Source organism: Zosterops lateralis, assembly GCF_965231275.1.
Source record: "Zosterops lateralis genome assembly, chromosome: Z".
NCBI lineage: Eukaryota > Metazoa > Chordata > Aves > Passeriformes > Zosteropidae > Zosterops > Zosterops lateralis.
Genome location: NC_139800.1, coordinates 77274674 through 77302257, shown reverse-complemented (window position 1 = coordinate 77302257; position 27584 = coordinate 77274674). Strand labels below are relative to the sequence as shown.

General features: G+C 46.8%; 1 protein-coding gene across 5 annotated transcripts; it reads right to left on the bottom strand.

Annotated features, from left to right (window-relative positions):
* Positions 1 to 85: 85 nt before the first annotated feature.
* Positions 86 to 26364, bottom strand: LOC310922952 (septin-6-like). 5 transcript variants are annotated; one of them, XM_083883974.1, is made up of 11 exons: positions 26283 to 26364; positions 20398 to 20512; positions 13387 to 13582; positions 12038 to 12224; positions 11643 to 11804; positions 9290 to 9386; positions 8859 to 9027; positions 7809 to 7941; positions 6966 to 7156; positions 5005 to 5048; positions 86 to 788 (listed from the first exon to the last, which is right to left on the bottom strand). In XM_083883974.1, exons 1-10 carry the CDS (start codon positions 26307 to 26309, stop codon positions 5045 to 5047), a joined length of 1281 nt encoding a protein of 426 aa, XP_083740100.1. In that variant the 5' UTR covers positions 26310 to 26364; the 3' UTR covers positions 86 to 788; positions 5005 to 5044. The 5 variants fall into 5 exon arrangements, with proteins under 5 accessions (XP_083740100.1, XP_083740098.1, XP_083740101.1 ...); XM_083883975.1 differs by lacking the exon at positions 86 to 788 and adding an exon at positions 795 to 2211; XM_083883973.1 differs by lacking the exon at positions 86 to 788 and adding an exon at positions 2235 to 3272.
* Positions 26365 to 27584: the final 1220 nt, after the last annotated feature.

The window sequence follows — 27584 nt, the reverse complement described above, 5'->3', positions numbered from 1 at the left end:
AGCAGCACACACAGACACACAGACAGATAGACACACCACAGCAGCCACGCTGGCTTTCGTGTTTTTTATTTAAAATTTACATGAAAGTTAGAAAGGTAACGGGGCGGAACAGCGCAGGTTCCTCGGTGTTTGCCATGTAAATGCAGAGCGCGGCGCCGCTTTCGCGCACTTGGGTTTTAAACAAGAGGAACGGTGGGGTTAGGGAAGAGAAAGTACCACTTGAGTCACGTCCACCAACCAGTGGGGCTATCTTATGGTGAGACACAGGAGGACACCGGTGAGAACACACAGTTCTTACTTTATTTCTTTGATAAAATTAAATATCTTTTTCGTGGCTGCCGACAGAGCGAGTTGCACCATGTTTTGTATCTCCCTTGATTCTCAATGTACGGTTTCCAAAACCAATCAGACGACAGTATATTGAAAATATTCCTTAGGCTTCACCCCTCAGGGAAGCCCGTGACATTTATATTATTAAAGACAACATTAGAAAAAACATATGCCCATAACAACGTTTGAAAATGTATTCGCTACATCATTAATCCCCAACATCACATTTCTGTGGCTCTTCAAAATTCCAGGTCATCAGTTCTCCCCTGTCTTGTCACACAAATTACAAGACACTTCAATTTTAAGTATCATGCAAGTCAGTAAAAGAGCTTCTTTCCGAGACACTAACACTGAAGATTTGTTCCCCCCTCCCCAGACATAAGACCCTTAAACTCTTCTAGAAGTGGCAGTCTTCTCCCTCAGACACAGTGCAGCTGGCGAAGACAGATTAAAAAAAGCTACAGAGAGAGAAAAGGGGAAAAAAAGAGAAAAAACAGAAGATTAGCAAAAAAGAGAAAGACATTCAAAAAAGCAAGACCAAGAGATGCAACATGGAAACAGCTGACAGAGGAGAGATGGAACCTCCTTGTGGTACCTCAAGTAGTTCAGGGAAATCATACAAGTAAAAACCTTTTGTTTTCTTTAAAATATTTTAAAAACATTTCACATAACTTTAAATAACATTCTAATAAGGCAAATGGTTAAGAAGAACAGTGACCTGCAGTATGGTGAAAAAAAGTCACATTCAATTGTCCTTTTAGCAGATAATCTATAAATCATTGAAAGATCAATAGTGACTGGTTTTGGGAACAGGGAAACATTCAAAAGCAGAGGAAGAACAAAAATACTCAAATCATTTTAACTTGCTAAAAAAAAAATCCCAAACAAACCACAAAGCAATCAAAGAGCTCTAAGGGAAATGAAATTGTATTTATGGTGAAACAGAACACGTGAGATAATAGAGAGTTTGGACTGCCCTGACTGCTGGGAACAGAGGCCAGGCCATGGTTTGCCCTGGGGCTGCTGCTGTGAGCAGGGGCCAGGCTGTCCCTGTGCTGAATCTGCTCCTGTGGCATCACCCAGAGCTCTGCTCAGGTAAAACCCTGGCAGCAGCTGGCACTGAACAGCATCACCTATCAGGGCTAGGCCTGACCTGTGCTTATCTTCTAAAACCCCAGGAGGGTTTGTGGAGGCTGCCTGGCAGCACACATCTCATCTTTAAACAGGGCAGAATGTGTGGATTCACCACACACAGAGCACTGAGCCTGCCCACAGCATCAGGGACACAACAAGCAAGGCTGAAATGGAAACAAGGATTTACATATTAATCTTCAGATAGCATGAATTAGCAAAAGAAAACAATAAAAGCAAATGAAAAAAGACAGATGATGTCACGAAAATTACACCAAATATAATGAGAAAATAGTGTTTTATCTCTGAACTATGTGATAATTCAACTAAGATGGTGTTGCCATTTTAATGTCATCAATAAATATATTTAAACTGCGTTGTTATTTCGCCAGCAAAAATAACTCACAGAACTTATTTCCATATCCCTTATTCAGCTGGGTGGAACAAGACCAGGAAAAAAGGGAATCCATTAATTGTAAGAGAGTAAAAAATATGGCAGGATTTAAAGCTGTAGCATCCAGAATCTTGTTATGACTAATTTTACATTGTTTAATAAAAGCAATAACCACCAGTACATAGTAAAGACAGAATCACAACAAGGACATAGGAGAGAGCAAGGATAACACCCTGGAAAGGTCACAGCTGAAATGCTGTCATGTTTTATTAGACCCTCCGATTTAACAAGTAAATGAAGGTCCATTCCAGGCCATTGTATTCAGGGGTAATTACTCAGTACAGAGCCATGGGTTACTGTAAAAGAAGGGCAAAGAAAACAAAAAAACAAAAGAAGTAAATGTTAACCAGAATTCACTGTATGATGAACTCTTTATTTAAAAACAAAACTCAGCCAGAAATACACAGAGAAGGCACTTGCAGGCAAACCACAGTTGCACTTAGCCAGAATGCAGAACTCCTGGCCCAGTGAACAAAACACCCTCTTTTTCAGCCCGAATCTTGCAGCAAAAACAAGGTTTTTGCTGAATAGAAAATATGAGAAGAAATCTGTCAACATCTGTACAGTTCTAAAAAGATGCCAGATAAAAAAAAAATTAAGGCAGTATTTTTTTGCATTAAAACCAGAAATTGTTGGAATCACTGAGAAGAAAGTCAATGAAACAGCATCGTCTTTCTTCAGAAACACTGATATGTACAGCAAGGTGACCAGCTTTCCCTGAGATTGGATCCAGGATGTGCATCCAGGTCAGCACACTGAGAGGGAGACCAGGCAAAAGATCCTTCATGACCCCTGCAGCATTCAGAGAACACTTAGTTGCAAACCATGGATCCAAATTTGAGGTTTCCTCAAGCCTGGGAACCAGAGGTTTGGACTTGGGCCCATGCTTGTGAGGATGTCAAGTTTTGCAAAAAGTCCTTGAAAGTTACTTGAGTCACACATGGCAGCACAGGGGGTAATAATGAGGGCTTAGGGACAGCAAATTAACATGGGAAGAGGGCAGCCAGTCTCTGGAGGAAGCACATCCCACCCCACGGGCTGCACCCACAGCAGGAGCTAAATGCACCCCAAGCAGCTCTGACATGATGGAGCGGGGGAAAAGCTGAGCAATGGGAGAGGGGACACTTGCCCAGGAGCAGTGGGTGTCCCAAGGGACAGGAGGAACGTGGCAGGAGCCCCTCTGGCCAGCAGGGTCCCCCACAAGAACAACCCCAGCAGGCAAGAGCTCTGGATTAACCCCGAGTGGTGAGCGCAGGAGGGGAGCAATGGGGAAGGTGAGCAAACAGGCACAATGGCACAGCCGAGGGTGGGGCATTCGCCTCTGGGGCCAGGGGAAAGGTTCTACAGGAAACCCGAACTGAAAATGAAAGAAAAAGGCAGGTTAATGGTTTTATGGATTAATGACAAAAAAAACCAAAATAAAAATACAAGTTTTCCTAAGGCGCACACACACGCAAAAAAGAAAATGTTGCTGAGTGTTAATAAGGTTTAATCTGACTACAAAACATGCTTTATGCAGACACACACACACACACTCAGCAGTGGGATGAACCAAATTTATTTTCTGAAACAATCCTTTCATCGTTTTGCATGCTACAGGACTCATCAACTGTGACTTGTTTGTATCCTTGCAAAAAAGTGAAGCCCTGCAACACTTTATGGATCAATATGGAGAGTGTTTTTCTAAATCCTGGAAAAATACCACATATACATATTTAATTTAGCAATGACAAATGCCCATTGAAAAAGGCACTGTCTGCATTTGTGTAGTGGGAACAAAGGACTTCATTCGATTCAAAGCCCAGCACACAACAGTGTACAGTTATGAGGACTGCCAAAAGCAATCCAAAACCAACAAAAATCAGTAATGTTCACTCTAACTGCACTTTAGCTGTGCCTTCGTACTCAGCACCAGAATGAACACTGTTATTCTTTGAGCTTATTTTTCCACATTCAGAGCCTGATAAGCAGACAATTGTTCTTTTCATTGTTCTACAGTTACCACTGGCAGCAGAGACATTCATTCAACTGGACAGCTCAAGACGACTGCAAGCGCTAGTTCGAGTCAGTGCAAGGCCCTTCTGCAGCTCTTCTGTTAAGTGGAAGGTCCCATTTAAATTACATTCAAATGCCTCTCACTGAAAGCATGATGTTTATTTGCTTTTCCATTTCCCTTGGTGGAGTTAAGAGGGAAGGAATCCTGGAATCAGCTTCTACCAGTTCAAGGGTAGACCCTAACTTAGTTTGGACTACCCAGGAGAGAATGTAACTCTTAGCTTTGTCTGCAGGGAAGGGTGGGCTCAAGGGTGAGGTTTTTTATTGTGTTTTATACTTTATTTCCAAGAGTGTCCCTTCTCTGAGAGCCTGTGCACCTCAGCCTGGGGCATTGTCACACTTCCCTTGGATAATGAGCATTGCTGCTCTGTAAAGAAGCAAGAAAATCCTGTGGGAGGTTTCCTCTTCCTCTCACCAAAGAATCATCAGCAAATTAAAAATGCTCAATTAAACCCACTCAACCTAGCTGTAAGTAGAGCACTGTCATTAATAGTTTAACTAATAATCCTAACGAGGATGATAGAAACTAGTCTTGCATCTACCTTCACCTTCACTGTAACCACAAGTTAACATTACAGCTTGGAGGAGTGGGAGGAAGGAGGAGAAAGGAAAGAGAGAGACATTTGCATGGCTAGCTGGGCTGTATCATCAGCACCACATCTCCATAGCAATTGTTGCCATGGAATCAACGTGGTCTGTGTGATTAAAGAATATAATTTATTTTTAAGAGAGATGGAAAAAAGAGAACAGAGCCAATGAAATGCGAGGAAGATCTAAAAGGAAGAGGATTAATCCTTATTTTTCTATGTTCCATATCCTGAGTCTCTGAATTTAACTTTACAGAATCTTTAAAGATAATTACATACTTTTTCTACAACTGCACATCCAGAGTAACTGGTAGAGCACATATAGTGGGGGTGATAGCAGAGGAAGACAGAGATAATACTTATAAGCTTCAGGACTTGCACACAGTCTGCTTTTTTTAGGAAAGTAACTGATCCCACTGTGAGGGTCTATTAGTTAATGACGCTTACCAGGACAATGTGCCTCATGCACCATGCAGCCAAACAGCAGCTAACTGTAAAACAGCACACATGTAAGACCTAATAATGATGATAATGATGTAAAAACAACAACAACAAAAAAAATCAACTGAGTCACGATTAGTGCAAATTACAGAGCTTGGGCTTAAACAAGTCACCTGTGAAAGAAAAAGGTTATTTTACTGCCAGCCAGTAGTAAACAAGCTATACTTAAGCTCCAGCTTGCAAAATTTATGGACTGTTAAGAAAAATGTATGATCTAAATACTGAAATCCGTTATTAAGGACAATCAGAGAAGTTACAGAGCGAAGAAGGCAGCACCATTTCTAGCACAGCAATTTTCCTGGAGGTGAAAGAGGCTCCCTATTACCTTCCCAAGCTTTCCTGAAGCACTGACCTATCTCTGTCATGGAGTTTTATGTGCCCTTAACTGACAAGGATAGTACCAAAGCTTTTCCCTATCATAGTGCTTGGTGCCAAGGAGCTGTTCTGAGATGAGAACCACTTCAAGAACCAAGAGTTTGACCTGTGCCACAGCAACTAATTGCTGATACTAATAGGGCTGTTGCCTGCCTCTTCTGCATTCCTGACCTTGACTGATCTCAAGGGTGAAGTCTGCAGTCCTGAGTGAGCAGATATCTAAGGGGTCTAAGCATGAAAGAACTCAGCTGGGTATTCCTCACGCAGTCCAGGCTGGAGAGAGAAGTCTGTTCTCAGTCAGTCTCAGACTCCTCAGTACGAGAAGATATTAAAAACCCCTGAAGGTGATTCAAATTAACAAATCAAAACAGGCAGTGGAAAAAGGAATGGGCGAGTGAGAAAAGGGCAGCACTAATTGCTCATCACAAAACAATGCTCATGTTGAAGCACCTTCAGCTCTAAACTAAAAGACTAAACCAGGATCTCATTCTTGTAATTGGGTCTTTCCTCCTCTGTCTCATTTGATCCCAAGCTTAACAGCCACAGGCTTTTTCCCTGACAAACAGTGCTGTCAGCACTGGGCATGGCCCAGACTGTCCCGTTTAATAGCACTTATTCATGTGCTTAAGAGTGCATAGTGCAGGCAAGGATTACCCCAGGACTGTGCAGAGGGGAGATCATGTACAGTGGTACAAAAGCAGACCCTTGTTTGCCTGCACACCACTCTCTGCATACCTGGCACAGCGTTCCTTTTGGGAAATGTACCACAGTAGGGAGGGAGCTAGGGAGCTGCTCAGTGCTGGGAGAACTAGATCTGATTCACTCTACAGCTGGTTGCTCTTGAGCAACTGCAGAGCTTCAGGAGCCTGGCACAGGCACTGCAGACAGCCCAGATTCCAGACTCTGACAAGGGGCTGGATTATATCACACCAGTCCCTGGCATGGGGAACCCCTGCTACAGCCATGCAATATCTGCCACTGCTTCTGTGGAGGGCAAAAAGATGATTTAGGAGAGAAGAGTACTAGTGCTTAACAAGGTGCTATGACTTATCCCCTCATTTTGCAGTCTTACATTCTGCAGATTCCAGAACTCAAGACTGTTAGTCTTCCTGAACAATTTCCACTATCTTCTCAACCTAAACAAGTACAAACCTGAGCGAGAACACACTCCTCTCTGAGGGTAATGGGACATCCCTGCTATGCAGACCCTAGCCTTGGCAGCTACTACTCCACTTCTTTAGAAGCACTGAGAGACCAAGGGAGGAGCAGGGAATCTTGGGGAAAGAAAACAAGTTTATCCTCTCCCATGCTGTCAGAAAGCAAAGAGGGAGGTTAGTACTGCTCCCTGCTCTTCAGGATGACAGCAAATGTTACATGCTTCCAGATACTGCTCAGCCTTACTAGGGATTAAATCTGGCTGCAAACCTTCCCCTGATAAGGACTGGCTACGATGGAGGGAGATATGACCACCCAGAAAAGTAGTCAAGGAGAACCATTAGCAAAAAGCAAGTATCTCTGGGTTAGCAACTTACTTTTTCCTTTCCTTATCCCTTTTAAGAGTTTGCGATCCTCCGGCCTGCTGAGCCTGTGACTGAAGCAGTTCAGCTGCTGTCTTCCTTTGTTTAAATGCATTTACTTCATCATCCAGAGACTTCTTCTTGTCCTCTAGCTTCTTCTTTTCATCCTGATGCAATTTCTTCAGGCGATCAAACTTTTCATGCAGCTAAAGGGAAAGGAGAGAGGTGAGCAGGATGTGGAACTACCAGATATTCTCTTCACAGGAAAAGAGGAAGATGGAAGGATCCCTTGGGATCTGAGCCTTTGAGTCTCCACATCATTTCTAGCTCCTGAGCTGCCAGTGCCCAAAGGGCAGGGAACAGTCTCCTTCCACAATTTACAGGCAGCTTTCTAGTCATGCATCATTGTGCAGACTAGGAACAGAGGACTGGGAGAGCATAAATGTGAAAAAAACCAACCCTAATCCATCTCCAGGAGTCTCTGCCCTATTCCTCTTCAAAGGTCAGTAAATCAATGGATTTTTCACAATGCTAAGAAAGTTGTATGGGTGTACATTTTGTAAAAAAACGTTCATTTCAAGGGCTGTTTCTCTCCTTGACTTTTACCACACTGCACCTCTCCATCAGAATCAAGACTTGGGCCCTTTCCTGATGCAGTAAGTTGCACAGAACAAGCACTGTCATTCAGTTTTGTCCTACAGACAGAACACCTTAACATCCCCATCCACGTTAAACCTTAGACTTCTTGGTAAGAAAGTCCTAAACCACACTCTGCAGAAAGTGCTTTGGCAACAACTCCCTACTTGGGAGTGAATCTATCACTCACAGTCATGAAGACACAAGTACTGCAGTCTTTACCTCTTTTTCAGCCTCCTTCAATTCTGCTTCTTTTTCCTTGACCCTCTGGACAAACATCTGTCTCATTGCCTCTTCCTTTTTCTGCAGTTCTCCCAGAAACTCATTTCTTTTGGCTTCATAAGTTTCTTGTAAGCTGAAAAGGAAGGGAAATCCAGTGATAAGACCTACGACAAATTGTGTTCCCCGACCCTCTGAAATCAGGCCCTCACCATGACTATTGCTTTGCACATAATACATTTGCTACTCACTCACCCACATGTGCCCAAGGTCTTCCTTATCCCATGATTTTTGGCACTTCTCTATTTGTTGAATGTTGGGCAATTCAAAGAGGCCAGCAGGCAACAAACACTGGTTCAGAGGAACACTGCTGTTGATGCCTTAAGATTTCAGCTTTTATATTTTTCCAATCCTGTAGTGCATTAGTGCATAATTTTAAACTCCAGCTAGTTAACTGTCTTCACATTTTGGTCAGACAAAACAATCCCTCTGGGCCTGAGATCCAAGAACACCCTATAGCCTCAGGCCCAGAAAAGTATAAATAAAAGTGAATTGGGGGGGAGCAAACTGGGGGTAAATGACTTCATTACCTGAAGTCATAAATGGAGGATTAACACCTGATATGTAAATAGATCAAACTTATACCTGTCTGAAAAACTTGTGACCATCATCCATTTTGGGTGTAGCTAGCCCCTTTGGGAGGCTTCATCTGGCCTTAATGTACCTGAAGGGCCTTCATTAAATATAACCTTTTAACTTTTATCCTTTTAACTTTGTCTGGCCTCTGTTTCTAGGTAAGCCCAAAATAGGCACCACTGTCTCTCTGCAGCACAGACATTTCTACTCCCATGCTTGCAGATTCGCAGTCACTCCTGCACATCCTCCCTGTCTTTTCACCTTCTCCCAGCCAGAAGTCTGGATTTATCTGACCTGGCAGTTTTTCTTGCTGCATTGGTTTTTTCCGTGCTCTCCCAAGGACGCGCACACACACAAGCACACAGCGCATCCAACAATGCCTCTCCCAAGCTCTCCTGTCTCCTCTAGGGATCTCACCTGAAAGGTTTGCTGTCTGGATCAGTGTCCTTGAAACCCATCTCTTCCAGTTTACATCTCCTGTAGAGCTCGTAGTGGCGTGTGTGGGTCTGCTCACGAAGGTCTTCCATGTTCACGCGGATCAGCATCTCCCGCAGCTTCACAAAGTCACAGTGAGCTTCATTCTCCACTGTAAGGAGACATGGTAAGGATGAAAATGGGGACAGAAACTAAGATCTCTTCCCACACTCCCCAACTGTCTACTTCTCCAACAGGTTTAACCCCAGCCCTTCCAAGCAGAGCAAACTGGCACTAGAGGCCTGACACAAGGATTTAACAAAGGATAATTCAAGTCCAGCAGGCCCTTGCTCCATTTATGAAAGCCCACTGCCTCCTTGCACAAGTGTCACCATTCAGGCCATGAAAATCCCAGGGCTCAACTCACAACTCACCCTGCACTGTGCCCCAAGGGTACTGACGAGCTTTCATCATTTTGTTTCCTATTTTCATCTCCTCCGTACTCCCGATCACTGCAAATGGCAAGTGGGCCTGGAACACATTTAATTTAATCCACGTTAGTCTCTCTCGGACCTGGCTGACCCACCAGCACACAGAAATGAGCACAGCCACTGAGCAAGACAGTCATTGTGCACACGCTAATCTCAGGGAGTCTAGTCACTGGCCACTAGTCCAAGACAAGGGGTAGCAGGGTGGGTCCTTTTTTTGGAAACCTTGTTAGTGCTACCACTCTATAACCTCTACCTGGCTGATCCTCCCAGCCACAGAGCCTCAGGTGAGATGAGCCAGTGCAAGACTCATCAGAGTGACAGCCGGAACAGAGTGCTGCGGCTCGGACTGCGGCGCTGTCCCAGGGCCTGCCATGCCTGAGGAGAACATCTGCACAAGCACAGAAGCAGTAAGAGGTCTTGGAGCTTCTTGATTCTATCCCCCTACACTCCTTTAGCTCATGCTGGAGCACAAGACACCTTGGTCTATCAGATCATGAGGTGGAAGTCCATCCTTCACCCCAGCTCCTTCTTGCCTGCTTGCTTCTGCCCTGGTGAGGAAGGGCTGAACATGTCCCAAGCCACTGCATCTGGTGTGACCCAAGTCACACTCTTCAAGCTGAGATATGCACTTCACATTACACAAAAGCTGGCTAAGAACAAGAGGGATTTGCTTTTCAGAAACGCAGAAATCAGAAATAGTCACTTCTCAGTACAGATGATCTCTCTGCAGAAGGCAAAAAGAGATTTGCCCAGTGCAAGCTCAACAAAATTGGAACTGAAACCCTCCAAACACCTGTCTAGGCTCTGAAGATCTCACCTTACAGTCTTCTCATTTCCAAAACTCAGGCAGCCAAGCAAACCCTCCCAGACATTGCCATTGTACTTTGCTGCATTTTTCTGTGAGATTTCTCTCCAACTCCCTTGCTCCTCAGAACTACACTGCAGTCTGCCAAGCTGCAAGGAAGTGCAAAATTTCAGCACTTTGAGTTCCCAGTTCCTTGCACCAACCCCTTCTGCTGAGTTTTGTGAAATGACATTTGTAAGGCAAAGCTTTTCAAGTGCACAAAATTCTGGACAATTGAAAGGGCCTCAGGACGCCAACTACATGGAAGATCAGTGACCTTGGATTGCTCTCAAGAGCAGGCAGTGAATTCCACAGGCTATCCAAAAATTTGGATAAGGTCATGACAGCTGGTACAAGCAAAAGATTTCAGAGAGGATGTTTTTGCTTTCTGAGTGTGGCTTATACAGTCAAACAAAGCAGAACTGCCAGCAAGCACTCACAGAGATGGGCTCTTCCCCCTGAATTCCTCAGCCCCCTGCTCTCACATGGGACACACAAAGAGTAATATTTGTCTTATGTTTCTAATAATGTCAGTATTTGGATACAAGTTTTCCAGACTTGCAAAATTGCCTTGGTCAAATTATGGCCTGCTTTGTCCCCATAAACCTGGTGATTCCGACTGTAATAGAGGATTAAAGAGTTGATCTGTCTGTGCAGTGACTGACACAACCCAGAGACAGCAATTCCCTTCCAGGAGACAAGTAAATGGCTGAAAGACAAGCAAGATTTCCACCCTCAGAAGAGCTAACACTGAACTGCTCTGACCAGGAAACTGTCACTGACAGCTCCTACGTAAGGACTTCATGTTTCTTTCAGGCCTGTCCAGAACACTCTACATACTAAATCAAGAGGTGGCACAAATGGACATCAGCTAGATGTCTACTATATCCACCGTAGTAATGCAATCAACTTCCCCTACTTGATTTCCTGTGGAGCTTCTGGAAAATGGGACCATGGTCAGGATGTGCTGCCAGAAGGGCCAAGGGACAGCTTGCTTCATCCTCAAGGAGCCACAGACAGGCACCCATGATGCTGGGAAGGCCAGAGCCAGAATGGGCACCTGCAGGCATCTCGAGGCAGGTCTGGCCCGAGCTGTGTATTGTTTTTCACACCTTGCTGGTTAAGTTGTGTAATTCCTTGACACAAGATCCTGGAAATTTACTGGTGGGAGGCCATCAGGTGATGCGCAGGACGGAGTAATGACAAACCCTTGAGCTGAAAAGGGTTTAAAAGTCTGTCTTCTGACTAGAAGAGCCCACCAGACAGGCAGTAGCCTCCCACAAAGCTCTCCTAGCCTAGGATGACACTACAAGGATTAAATACTTGTGAATTCCTCTGTTTTTAAGACACAAAATAAGTGGGAAAGTAGATAAAGAAACATCCCAGTATGGGCCACCAATCCCTAGACTGACAGTGCTGTTCTGGGAGAGGAAGAAGAACTGAGTCACTTACATTCATTGTCCCGTTTATCTCCGCCACTGATTCATCGTCTGTTGGGAACTGGTAGATCTGCACTCCATTACTGACCAGTTCACTTGTGATTTTAATTTTGAACTTAGTCAGCTCACTCTTGGAAATGGCATCAGATTTGGCAATGATGGGAATGATGTTCACCTAATTAAAAACAGAGGTATGAAGTAATCAACTTTGCTCCTGGGAGTTTCTCTAAGTCTGCAATACAACCTTTAAAAACTTGTAAGTGCTCAATAAATCTACAGAATTATCTGCCAACTCAGTAGTTTCCACTAGAAGGGCTATTCAAGGTGAGGAGGAGATCCTCTGGAAAAGCAGCAGCCTTTCCACTATGCAAACAGTAAATCTGCCCAGTAAGAGCTACTTGTGCCAACCTTGCTGTCGAGCTTCTTCATCGTCACCAAGTCCAGGGATTTCAGGGAATGGCCTGTTGGAGCAATGAAGTACAAGCAAGCGTGGATCCGGGTGTCATGGTAGTTGTGCAAGACCCTTTTTATCTTCAGTTCTTCCTGCAAGTAGGCTTCAAACTGAGCATCAATGAACTCAACGATGGGCTTATAGCTTTGGTGAAAGGGGAAAAAAAAATGCTTTACATCTCACAGTCAGAGAGCTAAACAAACAGAACAATGCCCCTTGGCTTGCTTTTAAGAAACAAGCTGTTGAAAGATTTCACTTTCCATTTTCCACTTCCTGAGACCAATTCTCACTACCTCCCTTGCTCCCACCTATAAGAAATTTTAAAGTTGCACTGCTGACAAGGAGACATGGTCCTACATCAGACTCTTGCAGCCTGTTTGTCAAAACACAGTACTGGGATTCAGCAGAGGTCAGCAGATACACCATCCTCTCCAGGGAAAGCAGACTCTCATTTTGAAATGCAAGGGTGAGAGATTTTCTAAAGCAAGGCTAATGTAGACTCATTTGCAGCAGTGTGTAACCCTTGCCTGCACTCAGGGAGTGAATGGCTTGCTGCTCTTACAGCCCTGAGTGCTGCTGGTGGAAGACACAGCTTCATTCAGTACTACCTTTGCCCAGTGCTCTGAGGTAGGAAATTCCTGCAACTCCCTTGCAAGGTCTTCTGGAACACAGACCCTGCCAGACTCATCATGTAAAGGACATTTGTGCATTTTAAATGAACTTTTAAAAAAATATCTAACAGATCCACAAAAAAGCAAATCTCATCAGCAATGTCCCTGCAGAGATGCACCTTGGAGACTGTCTGGTGTCACTGCACATCCCTTAATCAACACACTCCAGCCATTCTGGGATGTGAGATGCCAGAGACACTCCCCCAGAGTATCTCACTGCACATTTATCATGCTTCCCTGGGGGTTTTCCCATGGAAGAGGCCTGCCAAAAGTGGGTATTAAGCCAAGCAGACACTAAACCACACTAGCGGTTTGGTCAGCAGTTTGAGGTCATCACAAACCAGAACAAGCCCAGATGCCCTGGAGCATTTCAGTCTCCCCACCAGATAAATTTGGGCAGAAGGTTGCCAGCAGGGCAGAAATTGCTCTGACAGCATGAGAAAAGCTGCTCTATAGCTGGAGCAGTGCTGACACTCCAGAGCCTCTGTCCGCTCTTCTACCTGTCCCATCCCAAAGAGGTGACAAGGACAACTCCTAAGATGCAAGCAGGAAAACTGCAGTGCAGTCAGGCCCAACTAGGACACAGGGAGAATGAACAGCCAGGTCACAATATAGCCTCTCTCCCCTACACTCACCTGTCCTCTTTGTTGATCTGATCCCCAAAGCCCACTGTGCTTACAATAGTCAGCTTAAGGTTGACATTGCTCTCCTGCAGGTCATAGGTACTGGATTTCAGCTGGACTCCAGGCTGTGAGTGAGATGCTGGGTCACCTTCAAACTTGGTGTTGAAAAGGGTGTCCATGAGGGTGGACTTACCAAGGCCAGTTTCCCCTGTTGGAGAAGAAGAGAGTTGAAACGTTCTGTTGAATATTAACATGGGCTGGCCTTTCAGCTTCCAAACATTAACAGGGGTGAAATTGTAGCAGATGAAAGCAGATCTCATGCTCCCAATGGAGCGTCTGGTAAACAGAAAGCCATGAACAATGGGAGGTCTGTATTCTGGGCAAATTACATTTCACAGTCTAATGGCCATTAATGTCATTAGAAAATAGAGATGAAAAGAAAGAGGTGAAAAGGCAAAGGGGAAAGCATCGTCCAAATCCTGCTTAAACCCACAACTACACTACAGAAGATGCTGTTTTCATTTAGAAGTGGGAGAGGAAATGGGGCTCACTGCCATTTCCCAAAAAAGCTGCTCCAGGATCAATGTCTCTAATAAGCAGCCACAGAAATAGCTTCCTTCCATGCAGAAACCCTGAGAGCTGTTCGAGTCCCACAGCAAGTTGTGCAGTTGGTTTCTCATAACGAGTTGGAGAATCAGCCTTTTGCACTGGGAGGGGACATTTTCTGTATCACCTGTATTACCTGAGGGGCTACACAAGCTGTACAATATTGCAAAATCTGCTTCCAAAAGTTCTGCTAGTATTGTCAGTATTCTGCTAGCATTCTATCAGTATTGAACTGCTATTTGGATTTCATTTATCAATGGGCAACTGCTTCCTCGTCTGGAAGGAAGAGACAAATCCCAGAGACCAGTCCTGAATTTGTTTTAGATACATCCCAGGAAGAATAAAACAAATCCCTCTGTGCACACATTCCACAGGGCAGCCTGCCTTACCAGGCTCTGACAGCAGAGCCAGCTCCCCGTGCTCACAGATCTGACTTCCTACGCAGTCTGGTCTGTTGCCTTGTGAGGGCTGCTGTGTTTTGGGGAAACAGCAATTTCTGAGCTGCCCAGATGGCTTTTGGAGAAACTTCAGGAGCAGCTGAACCCCACCCTCTGTAAGGGCTGCTCCTCCAGCCTGCTGTGGGACCACAGGGAGACTGTGTCTGGCTGCAAGAGCATTCCCCTCCTTCCCCCAGCCCTCAGCTCCCAACCAAAACAACTTCACCATTTTCCCACTTTGCTCAGAATAAAAGAGTTTCTTATTTTTTGTAGGTTTAGAGCTCTGTAGCAGATCCAAACTTGCATGAAATGCCCAATTCAAGAAGGGGGAAACTCCTCTCCATCCTGTCCTGCCAAAATGTCCAAATCTCTAAGCCTCACCCCTGCAAGCAGGCAAACTCCTATTCTGGCCTCAAAAGGGATTTTCCTCACTCAGGGCTGTACAAGGCAGCACAAGGCAAACACAGAATCATAAAATCATAGAATGGTTTGGGTTAGAAGGAATATTGTCTAGTTCCAAGCCTGCTCTGGGAACTAAGCAGTCCCCAACTGACAGGATGATATATCCAGTGTCTTTCCAGAGGCAGAAAGATCCACTAACATTTCAAAGTCGGTGCACACCTCGAGTTGCAGAACTGCCTGGGAGCCAGCTGAGAGCTGGTGTTCCATCACCAACCAACATCAACTACAGCTACAACAGTCAGCAATGCAGCTGCTCTTTCCATCAATCTGGTTTTCAATCCAAAGAGGAGAAGAAGGAGTCAACACCAGGAGCTGGCGTGGCTGCAGTCCCCTGTGCTACCTCAGTGTATCAGCTGTACCTACAACAGCACTGGCCAGAGCAAGGGAGGGGGACCCAGCAAAGCACAAGGTTACTTCTGTAGCTGGAAGAATAAGCTGATCCAACAAGCCCTTCATTGGCTTGGAATGTCATTGTCTGGACTTGCCCGGGACCATTTGCTCCCAAAAAGGAGCAGGTGCACAAATCAGATCAATGCATTGCCATGGTTTGGACAGGGATTTTGAGAGTTAACAGCCAACAGCCTGTATGGCCTCCCAGGCTGTTCTCAGGGATTCCAGGAAAGCAGCAGTGTAAAAAAAGACAAAAATCCAAACAGCCTGAGAAGGCTGCAGCATTTCCAAAGCCCCTGCCAAGGGATGGGTGGGACAGAGCAGTGAGTTGGCTGCTTGCCTGTGAATGCCAGGAACCCTGATGGGACATCTCAGGACAGGGGAGCCCCTCAGCCCTGCAGGGCAGGAGCATCACCCACACACAGTCCTGCAAAGCCTCCCCCTGTGTCACTGCCCCACAGCCTGGCAGGCCCTGGAGCAGCTCCAAGGCTACAGGACAGGCTGACAGGGGAGCAGCAGCAGTGACCAGGGCAGGGAGCTGCTCTCTGCAGTGGATATACAAGTCATCTATAAACCACACTGGCTTCTGGACAAACAGCACATCGTAAGTCACCTCTCATTTCTTCCTCCCTCCTTCTTTTGGGTGAAAGATGTTTGTATGAGGCCAAGACTATTGTTTCAGCACATCCTGAACCTGTTAATCATTGCCTGCTTTAAATCCATCTAAAGTGTTTTTTTTCAGCAGGAGTGACTTTAACTGTCAGAGGGGCTAGGCAATTTTGAACTCAAACACTTTCCTTTTGGAAGGGGAATATCAGAACTGCGGCATTTTCCTACAGGTGGGAGTTGCCCATCCAAACACCTTCATGATTAAAACATCCAGGCAGTAACATGGCATCTCATATGAGGTCTGCACTCCCAAATTTACACTGAGCCAGCAGGTACCCCTGTCTCTGCACTGTGTCCCCCACTGACTTGACACAGAATTAAAGCCTGCCAGGGAAGATGGAGAAGAGAGACTGTCTCAGCTGAAAGAATGTTAACACTGACAGAGTGACATGAAATGGTAAAAGACTAAAGACATTAATAAAGTGTTCTGCTGTATTAAATATGAGCAGAGATAGGGAGCAGTGCTATTTTGAAGGCAAAAATGACAGAAGGAAGAATTTCTGAATCTTCTGGGAGTTTCTGTTTCACACAGAGGCAACTTTTTACTGGCTGGAAGATGTGAATGGTGCCAACTGCTTCTTGTAAGGACAGGAGTCCAGATGGAACAGACAGTCTGATAAAAAGGATAAGTGGTCTGTGCTTGTTCCAGCCAGTGGCACTGGAATCTTCCCCAAAAAAACAGAAATTATAAACAGGGATTAAAAAAGGCAGAATTACTTTGAAAAAAACAGCATCCCTGGCAAGGAGATTATTTCCTGATGTCAGGCTTATGGACACATGTGATTTGATCTCCAAAACTGTACTTAGGAATTATGCAACTCGACAGTGGTCTGCTGTCCCAAAGCTCTGTGGGGAGGGCAGAGAGAGTGACCTTTACTGGCAGAGTTCTGCACCAGGAAGATGTGACGGCAACGGAAAAGCTTGAGTGCTGTACCTTTCATCATGGGATGGAGCTTTGCTGTTAACTTTGACAATTTTCAAGGACATTAAAAAAAAAAAAAAAAAAAATTGGCCAGAGCCTACACCACAGGTTCTGGACATGGAGCAGCCCTACATCAGTGCTGAGAAAGCACCATCCACTCTTAATGCCCAACAGCCTGGCTGTGCTGGGCTCCCCACATGCCCCCTCATTCTCCTGAGACATGTTCCCTGCTCCAGCTGCACCTGCACATGGCATCTTCACTGCTCCATGGAACCACTTCATCAGATCTCACATTGATGGAACTTGCAAAACTACAGCTGGGAGAAGCTCCTAACTTCCCAAACCAAGACAGGCATCTTTGTGCTGCATGAACTTTCATGGCTTCTTTTCACAGGACTTTTAGCATTCCAAGCACCTGCAGCAGTGAGCTGAATGATACACCACAAAAGCTGTACCTCCTCTTTTTGTGCCTGGAAATTTAATTTGCTTTTTGCTAGCATGTGCTAAGTGAAACAAGCAACTGCTCACTGCCCCCCTTTCCCACAGCACTCAGGATTTAAGAGGCCCCCATCATATCATCATCAATCGACTCTGTGGGAGGACAGGAGAGTCCTTGGAGCATTTCCCTGTTCAAAGGCAGGGAGCAGCTTTCACAAGAGCTTCCTTTCATGAGAGAGCAGCACCTGTCCTTCACAAGATTAACAACTGTGGCTCCAGATATCAAATAATTCAATTTTAAAGAAAATGTATATGCATGCACAGCCTTTTCATGTGTAGAAATGGGAGCTAATCCAATGTAGCAGGTTTGCTGAGACAAGCCCCGAGGCAACTCAAACTGATAAGGCCATCTCTCAAGGAGAGAGCAAAAAATAGTTTGTTTCATCTGACAGGCATGCAGAGACAGCACACAATTCTCCAGGGCCAGGCAAAGGCTGGGCTGCAGGGGCAAGGAGGGCAACAGGGGCTCACAAAATACACTGAAATGCCACCTCAGAGGGGCACCCAGCATCCACTCCAGGATACCAGGAGCACAGGGCAGGAGAAGGCTGAGGAGACAGATGGCTTTTTGATTAGAGAAACTGTTCTCTCCTCTGCTGGTTGCACCAGTGACCACAGAAACAACCACTGGGCAACTTCCAGGCTGTACAGCTCATCACCTCAGAGAGCTGCCTGCTGGAGAGCACCAGGAATCCTGTGCACATCCCTCCCTACCCCAAGGTGAGAGCTCCTGCACATCACAAGCTCACTCCTTTGGAATGAGACCTCAAACAGTCTTGGTACAGTCCTGGGGGAAAGTGAACTATTTCTGCCACAAAACAGCCTTTCTCATTGCACTGAATAGGCCAGTTAGAACAAATTCCCTGCAAAACCTGGGAGAGGGGAAGGGGCAAAATCCTGCTTAAATTGAGATACTAGTTTAATGCAACTACAATCTACCCTGCCAAAAACTGAGAAAGTTTACATCAAAACCCAGCAGCCTGTTCCTCCTCTTTTCCCCTATCTCACTGAGAAATACAGTCAGCACAGAAAGTCTCAGCCATTAAACATTTCTCCAGCCTTTGCACTGAGCTAAGAGGCAACCAAAAATTCATCATGTCAGGTTCAGGAAGAAAATGGTTGTGCTGAGAAATAAAAGATCAGAGAAACCATCTGCAACACCTAAGATGTAATGAGAGGTTTTCTCATTTATTCTAGTTTTGGCTCTAGTCTCACGGGGGAGACAGCTTTCAGCATGAGAAGAGCTAAAAACTGCTCCACTCTGGACATGCTGCTGAGAGTCATTTTTGAAGCTTTCCTTGGCTTCTCCAGCAAGAGCTGGAGGAATCTCTGGCTCAGATCCAGTATGACACAGACTAGAATTATCACTGGATTTTTCATCCAACAGATGCCACACACAGCTGAAAAATGGGGGGCAATGAAGTGCCTTTCATTTGTGTTTTGTGGCCTATCTATGGGATCCTCATCCAATATTCATTTGCTTCCTTGTTCTTCCAATCTTTCATGCCAAAACTCTGCTGTACAAGTGAAATCCAATTGAACAAATGACAGATGAACACTGGGAATTTTTGTTTTCTTTCTCCAGGATGTTTAAGGGTGGGGGCAACACATCTTTTGCACATCTTTTTTTTAATGAAGTTTATTGTATTTTTCTATAAAGTTCCTTTATTTCAAGATTGTGTTATTACTACTCCTAAAAAACTGACATTGGTAACTAATGTACATTGATCTTGGTGAGTCCTTCACCTCAACAAGTGATTAATGCATTCCATTTCTACCCTGCAAAGAGGAGAGCACAGGCATTGAGTTCCCCTCCACACATCAAAGTGAAGATTTAACTAGGAGGCATCCACTGCTACAGCTAGAACTTTTAAAAACAACACTGCAGCCCAGTGAGTGGAAAAGGAAACGCTTTCAGACATGGAGACAGGAGTTTCCTTAGGTCATACCACATTCATGTACTGTGGAAATCACCTAGAGACTCAGCCTGACAGTGACCTCCACTTGTCAGCAAAGTTTATCATCTCACAGGATCGTGGCTGTAAGGAAAACTGTCTTCTCAGCTCCATTTAACAGGGCTCACTTCTCTCCTTGCTCTACTACTCTCATTTCAGACTTAACCCTGTTCTGGCCAAACACCAGGTCCACACCAAGAGCTGCATCTCTCAGGGGAGGGGCAGAAAACATCTGTGTGGGTGCAGAGCTGAGTCCCCAGGAGGTATCCACAGCTCTTCCCTCTGCCACACAGGCACTGCTGGGATCATCTGCAGACAGGGCTTAGTCCCAGCAGCCATGGCCACAAAATAACCTCCTGCTCCCACAGGCAGGGCATCAGCAGCAGCAAACCCATCAGACAATTATTAATTCTCTATTTTTAATTTCCCAATTCGCCTTCCCAAATTCTGGTACCAAAGCCATGTAGGGTTTTACTTCTGTTATCTAAGAGAAGGGATTATTTGGCATCCTAACCCTGGGGAAGATCTGTGAGATGGGCTGCAGGGACAGATACCGAGTCCTGCTACAGTGCCAGGCCCAAGCTGTGATCCACACCACATGGCAGCTTGGATAACTGTCAGAAGAGTTAAGGCTTGGCCAGACACTATCTTAATTCAAGTATGCACAGAAGGGAGGAGAAAAAAAATAGCTTTTAGTGATTTAAGAGGAGCATGACTAGTATTTTGTTAAAATAATAATAATAATAATAATTCTTCAATACTTAACCAAACAAGACCTCGTGACAATGTACTCTGGCACGAGCACCTATTTTTTTTAAAAAATGTGAAATTCAAACATATGACGAAAAGAAAGATCACAGTAATAGCCTGTGATTTTAGGCATTTTATTTCACTGCTTGGTAAAAAGCCATACTGCAGAATCTCAGTGGGGAATTCCCAGAGCACCAGTAATTCTTGTTACTGAAAATAGAACAGTTGGGGAAATTCAAATCAAAGCAACCTTGTTACTGCTGTAAGCTACAAGCTACATCCAGCTGCAGAAAACTTTTTCAGCAAGAGGACTTCCCAAAATGGAAATACTCACCCACACACAGGATGTTGAAACAAAACCCATGATTAACCGACTTATTAACCAGCTGGTCAGGCAAACTATCAAATCCTACGTGTCCAGAAAGCGGGACAGTGCGACAGCCTTCACCCTGAAATACAGTGAAACAGTTGTGTCATTTTCAAACAAAATACGCTTCTCTGTATAAACCCTTAAGACCTCCCAAGTGGAATCAGCTCCACGGTACAAGCAGAGATTTGCACAGATCTGTCAATCGTGCCAGCACGATTCACTCTTCTCCAAAACAATTCCAGAAGGCACAAACAGAACGTTTCATCTGCCAAGAGTTTGAAGGTAGCCCTGACAGAATAACACTAAAATGTGCAAAACATGTACACAAACACAGCTGCTGAGACGAAGAGGTGAAAAACACTTGTTTCTTCAAAAAATATGCAGAAGCTCAAGTCTCACCTTGTACTGAAAACAAAAAGAATCCTCTGCGCAAAACAACCTATTAATGACACCTCCTCCCACAAGCCTATTACCATTCATTTTATGTGAATTGGAACTCACATGTAATTCCCATTCACAGCTGCAATTATAGAAACTACCTAGAAACAGCGAGGAGAATTGTACCTACAGGAAAACAAAGCAGAGAAAAGGTGTCCAGAACTGAGCTCCTCATAACCCACAGGCCTGAAGGAGCCTCTCACGAGGGATTGGGAGTGGAGGTACCCAAATCTCCTGAGGGAACAAGGGCTGCTCCTGCCCTGCCACCCCAAGGACTTCCTGAGAAGCTGCTCCAGTACCCACCCTGCTGCACTCCTGTATTGGTGTGTAAGTTGTCCTCTTGCAGCCCCAGAAAGATATTTCCCTCTCTAAAGCAAAAGCTTTTCTTAAAAATGCGTTTTAGTGTGAAAATCAGAAAACTCCCCCCTAGCTTTCCCCCAGTTTGCAAAAAATACTACAGCCAAAAGGTAGTAGTTTATAGGGTGTGATTTTGAATTTATGCTTTGACTATCATGCTTTCACATCTCTTGAAAGCCTGTTTATAGGGACAGGCATACTGGTTTTCCCTCTTCTGCTAATCACACTGGTATTTTAGGCTGAGAAAACATCCCCAAGGAGTACATTTACTACAGCAGCCTGTCTGTATGATTTCTTGTTTTGTTACTGTGTTGCTGTTGTGGGTTTGGGTGGGTATTTTTTTTCAAATAAAAGGCTTCAAACACACTTTAATCATTAACCATATTTACCAGTCTGTGATGTGTAAATATGTTTCCCCTTTACCAGATTTTGTGTATCAGTCTGACTCTTCCTGACAAGATGTTCACCAAATATGGTGCTTCATTAACTCCTGAGCACCTTCCCTAATGACATGTTCATGAGGAAGGCACTCAGGCTCCCCAGCAGATTCTGGTTTTGCCTACTGAAGTCCAGTAATGCAGAAGAAAGGGAGGCCTGTCAGACACACGGATTTTGTGACAACACATTCAAACTCTCCTAAACTGCATTCACCAAAACAAAACCCCAACACTGGGGAATCTCATGGCAGTGTTGGACCTGCAGCAACAGCCCCACAGTCCTGGTGAAGGACAGAGTTGGGGAACAGATCCCACAAAGGCGCGAGAGAGAACCACCCGCAGACAGCTCCTGGGGAGGGAGAAATATCAAGTGTATTTTTAATACTCAGCCTTAAAACCACACCACTGGAACCTGCCTGAACATTATTCTCCCCAGGAAGTGTGGGCAGGAGTGTGGGTTCTCATTAAGAACAAATCATCCCCTCATCCCTAAATATAAGTGCGATCCAGACGGAACAAAGTAAATGGTAGAAGTTAAGCTGTTCTCAGCTACGAGGAGGCATTTACCATCACACAGGATTCAGCCTTCAAGTCATTTCCTGTAGGTTCTTTTTCTAGTCACCTGTGGTTTTACAATGCAGTTAAACTACACTTCACATCTGGTACAGGCCAGGAAACAACTACTGCAAAATGTGATTTCCAGGCACGGCAGCTCAGCCTCCATGTTAAGTGCACAGCCATAAGGTAAATTGTGCTACTCTGCCTAAAAACCTACAGCCTCCTTGGCCAAGGCATCGAGAGATTGGATGCAGTGGGGAAAAAAAAAAAAAACGTTTTAAGATCTGGTTTTGACACAAATCAGAAAGGTGACAGCAATTACCAAACTAGTGGAGAGAAAAGAAACATTTTCTGTCTGATCCACCAAGAAACAGTGCAAGTCACCAGTCTTCAAGCACCAAGTGGTATCTCTGTACCAGAGCACTGCTATATATAAACAGCACCATCATAAACAACATATGAACACACTGATTAGTCATCCTGGGTGTACATTAAATGTAGGTTTGGATCCCCTTGTTTAACACTGAAGGAGAATATGTTAAGCTTGTAAGGTTTTTGCTGATAAGGTGTTCAAGACTCTTCCATCATTCATCTCCCAAACCAGATCAAATTTGAAGCATATGAAGAGGTACCACCAAGGTAAGCAAAGTTTAACTCCTGCATGCATGAAGGCTTTTTCCAGGAGCATCAGTGAGTGCTGGATGGCTCAGAGTCCTTTGTACCCTCTATTTTAAGGTTACATCTTCTTAGAATGAAGACAAAGATGGAATCTCTGGAAAGCCAGTGTGAACACTGGCACCACACCAAGATACCAGATGCCTTTTTTTTCCCCCATATACACAGAGCGACCCCCTGCCTAGACAGAATGGGCTGTTGTTGCCTGGGAGGAAGCAAAGCGTGTTTGTCACAAACAAGTTTAAAAGAACAAAAAGAGCAACACACTCTCCTGCTGTATTATCAGGCAGGGCTACTGCAGAGTGAAAGGAAGGAACAGCCACTTGGAGAAGCTATTTTACGTCTTCCTTTCTTAGAAAGATTTATACAGCCTTTTGTAAGGGCTTCTCCATGCCACAGAAGCCACGCTACCTGCCAGAAAACTATCAGAATCATATGGAAAATATAAAGACGTTATAACGAGTGACCCAAGCCTGAAAGCACCACACATTAACTATCAGTTTACATAAAAGGGGCAAGATTTAGTCTTGAGGTGTTTGAATCTCGCCAGGGTCCTTGGGATGGAAAAACAATTAGAGGAAAATCTTGCTGAATGCACACTTGTGTCCTGATCTACTTAGCAGGACAAGAGGGTACAGCACTGTCACCTCCTGGTGTCCCCGGAGCCCTGAGAGGCCGTTGTCTCTCTGTGGAGATAAAACAGGACACAGGGAATGGCGCTGCTCACTGCAAATGTCAACACTGCACATTCGGGACTCTCCGTGGCCAGGTCTAAAAGAATGCTGGATTCCATGGCAAAGGCAAAGCTCTCACTTGGTGATATTCAGGCAGAGCACGGCAAAGAAAATAAAGAATGTTACAGCTCTGAACCCAAGGGACCCAGAGTCCAAGTGAGGCCCACACAACACAAAACTGCTCTCAGAGGCTGCAGCACAATCCTTCATCTAGCTGAGTGTTTCTGTTCAGGACACTGACAGCTGACACTTAGTACTTCTGACACAAGTTCTCATCTCTTCCCAAATGAGGATCACTTCAAACCCTGAGTCCTTGGAGACTCCCTTAGAAAGATCTCCAAACAGCCACCACAAACACAGCAGCACCATCCTGTAACAGAACTGAATCAAGCAAGACTCACAGAGCTCCCCCACATCAGCCACCCCCTGCCCCTCTGCTGCCCTTAATCCTGACATCTGGGGGCTGAACCCCAAACCTGAGACAACGCTTGCACAAGAAGTCAAATGTCAAATGGCGGAGCAAGGCAGAACCTGAACTCAAGTTTCCACACCACAGTTTTTCACATCATCTTTAGAACAACATCAGATCCCTCCTCGTGACCTTGGCGTTATGGCATTCACTTCCCCAGACTGCATTTGGCTCTGATTAAACAGCCAAATTAGAGCAACACTTGTACCAATTATTTCTCGCTTGTACAAGTATGTAATTCCCCTATGTAATGGAAGAATTATCCAGCAGACAGTATAAACATCCTCCACGAGATAAATGTAAATCAGGAATGTAAAGTCTAGATTAAGACTTTGTATTATTTTTCCTCGCTCAGCCGATAAAAGATCCTCAAGAATATAAAAGAAAAACACCACAAAAGTGGGAAGGAAATAGTTTTGAATCAGGCCCCATGGAAAGCAAGAAGTGCTTCACCAAGGGCCCTGACCATCAACCACCCTCTCCAGCTGCACTGCACCATCCTGGCCATTCAACATTCACAAACAGTCAAGTGCTTCCGAAATCTCAGATTCTGACAGCTCCTAAGATTACACTTCTTTAGGCCCCTGACAAAAGGCTGCAGAAATGCCACGCAGTTTGGATACATTCCCGGGAGAAGTCTCCTCCAGCAGTTAAAAGATGCGTATCACTATCAGCAGTTGCAGTAATTTTTCTGACCTCTACTAGAGACTGAGAGTTGGACAGTGGACAGCAGGCTGGTCCTCTGTGCCCATCCTCCCTGCTGACAGGGGACAGGAGAAGGGGCTCAGCCTCGTGGTGACAAGGCCACCCTGCCCAGCTGGGGAGAAGGGGTTTCACCAACCATCCCTGCAGTAAGTGTGGGTTTGATCAAGGGTTCTCTGGGACAATGGCAGGGTGGTAACCCCAGCTCCCCCACAAACCCAGCCCCAGCTCTCACACCTTAAACCCTGTTGGCACACACAGAGCCCTCTGTACCACCAGGACATTACAGCTGACTCTTCCAGGAACCAGACATGACCAGATGCCCAAGACCTTGGCTGACAAGTTATCTGTTCATAAAAGGACATTTTCAATTTGCAGCACACTAATTTCAAGTCTGTCTCACAGCCAGCTTTCCTTTTTGCCTCCAAAGCGAGGCTGTGTGGTATAATAAATTCATTCCAGACCACAAACAGATGTCTCAAACTCCTGCACATTATCTTAGGAAAACTTAACGCTCAATTTCTTTAAAATACACAGGAGCAACTGAGTCACTTCACATATTTTGGCAGTCGCATACAAGAAAAAGGGTATGTCCAGGAGGAAATAACATCACAAACCGGTAAGGAATGGCTACATCTACCCGTCCAGCAAGACTGGGTCCCTGCTCAAACATACTGCTTTGAAGCTGAAATTGGAAAGCATCCACTTCAAGTATTACTTCTGTATTAACACACGGACATGAAACCTGGAAGCCCATCAAACTAGAGACAAAACCTTTCCTCATGCAAACACGTTGCAGATGCCTCTTTAGCATTTCCCTGACAAACGCAGAGGTGGCTCAGCTCCCTCTGCTCCTCTTCTGGATAATTCTCCGCAGGCACACAGGGATCCTGTGCCGCGCTGGGCAGAGGCCGGTGGCACCGGGGACACCCCCGGGGACCCTCGGGGACAAAGCACAGCACGGACACGGTGCTGCCTCTCGGCTCCCACCGCTCCTCCGCCGTGCCAGCCCGGAGACTTTCCTCTCCCGCATCACGGGCTGATCCCCCAACACGGGCTGATGGTTTCCCTGCCAGGAGGGCAGCACCCCCGGAGAGACAGGGATGGCACTGCCGTGCCCCGGCCCGGTGAGGGATGCTCGGCCAGGCCTCCCCAGCCCGGCGAGGGCCCCCAGCCTCGGTGAGGGATGCTCGGCCAGGCCTCCCCAGCTCTGCCAGCCCCGGGCACGGTGGGGCAGGACCCAAGGTGGCCGGGCCGCTCTGCAGCGGGGGAGACCCCCTCAACATCCAGGTAACCTCAGCTCCCCTCCGGCCGGCCCTCAAAGCCCGAGCCGCCGCCGCCGCTCCGAACCGAGTCTCCGAACCCGCGGGAGGCCCCAGGCCGGTGTCCTCGCCCCCCGATCCGGCCCCGCCGCCCCAGCCATGCCCCTGGCTCTCCCGATGGCCGCCCCGGCGCTGCCCGGCCCCCGCCCGCCCGCACCTGCCGCGCCACCTCGGCCGCCGCCATCGCTGCCCGCCCGCCGCACGTTCCGCCCCGGCCTGCGGGCGGCTCCGGGCGCGCCCACCGCGGCACCGCGCAGGGGGGAGAGGGGGGTCCGCCGCGCCCCCGAGCCCGCCCTACCCGCGATCCCCACCCCGCCCCGCCTAGCCCCGCCTCACCACACCGCCCCCCTAGCCCTGCCAGGCCCTACCGGTCCCGCCGGTCCCGCCGCCGCCGCCGCCTTCCGTGAGGTGCGGGGCCGGCGGTCCCTCCCCGCGGTAGGCCGTGATGGTGCAGCCCGGGCTGCGGGCGGGGCGGGCGGAGGTTCGGGGCGGCGGCGGCTGAGGGGGCCCGGCGGGCGGGGGGCTGCGGGCGGGGGTCCCGGGCCTTGGCACAGCCATGCGAGCCTTGACACAGCCATCCGAGCCCCGGCACAGCCATCCGAGCCCCGGCACAGCCATCCCGAGCCCTGCGAGCTGCCCGGCTGCCTCCGCCGCCCCCCGGCCCGTGCCCGCTCCAGGGTCGGGGAAGGGCTGCCCTCACTGCCTCCTCGGTCAGGCTCAGGGGCCCGTCCCGGTGCCCTCCTGCGGCCCCCCGGTAACACGGGCCGGGCGGGAGCCCTGCAGCCCCGAGGCCGGGTTTGGGTCCGTTCAGGTGCCCCAGGATCAGTAATGAGTTGCTGTTTGAAGCGGAATGTTGGACTTGCCCTGTCTCAGGTCCGCTGGAGGGTTCAGGCCCGCCCGGGCACCCGGCTGGGGGCGGCCGTGCCGAATTCCCTCTTTGTGGCAGCACAGCTCCTTCCCGGCCCGCTCCTCCCGGCCTGTCATCAGCACAGCTGCCGCTCCCAGGGTTTCCCTTCGTTTGATGGCAGCACAAGCACCAAACAAGGCTGAGAGGGAGGAAACTCTTCCCCAAAGTAACTTTCCCAGTCCCTGGACTCCTGAGTAGAGTCTCCAAGGTTGTCACCCTGGTTTAACCATGGTCAGAGCTCACCGGTGGGTTCAGTCCCTAATGCAGCCATGCAGAGTGGCCCTAAATGGGAGGTTTGCTTTGCATCATTCGTGCCTTCCTTACTTTCTTCCTTGTTTCCTTCCTTTCCAGATGCCACCCGAGTGTTTTCAACTGTTCACCAAGATCTCATGGCTTGTGTGGTTCGAGTTCTCTGCCTCCCTGGGACCACAGAAGCCACCAAAACCCAGTGACAAAACCAGGCAGCTCCAGAAAGGAAGCAAGGGGACAATTAAGCTTTCACCACCAGTTGTTTGGGGTTTGAGATTGCACCAACTCCCCACACATCCCAGA

Bases quoted from the DNA above. Each gene is read 5' to 3' on its own strand.
- LOC310922952 (XM_083883971.1), bottom strand. From the start codon at position 26,309: ATGGCGGCGGCCGAGGTGGCGCGGCAG. The intron at 9,028-9,289 runs GTGAGTTGTGAG...GTCTCCTTACAG, and splicing joins CCCTTGGGGCACAGTGCAGG to TGGAGAATGAAGCTCACTGT. The intron at 7,157-7,808 runs GTAAAGACTGCA...CTTTCCCTTTAG, and splicing joins TGAAGGAGGCTGAAAAAGAG to CTGCATGAAAAGTTTGATCG.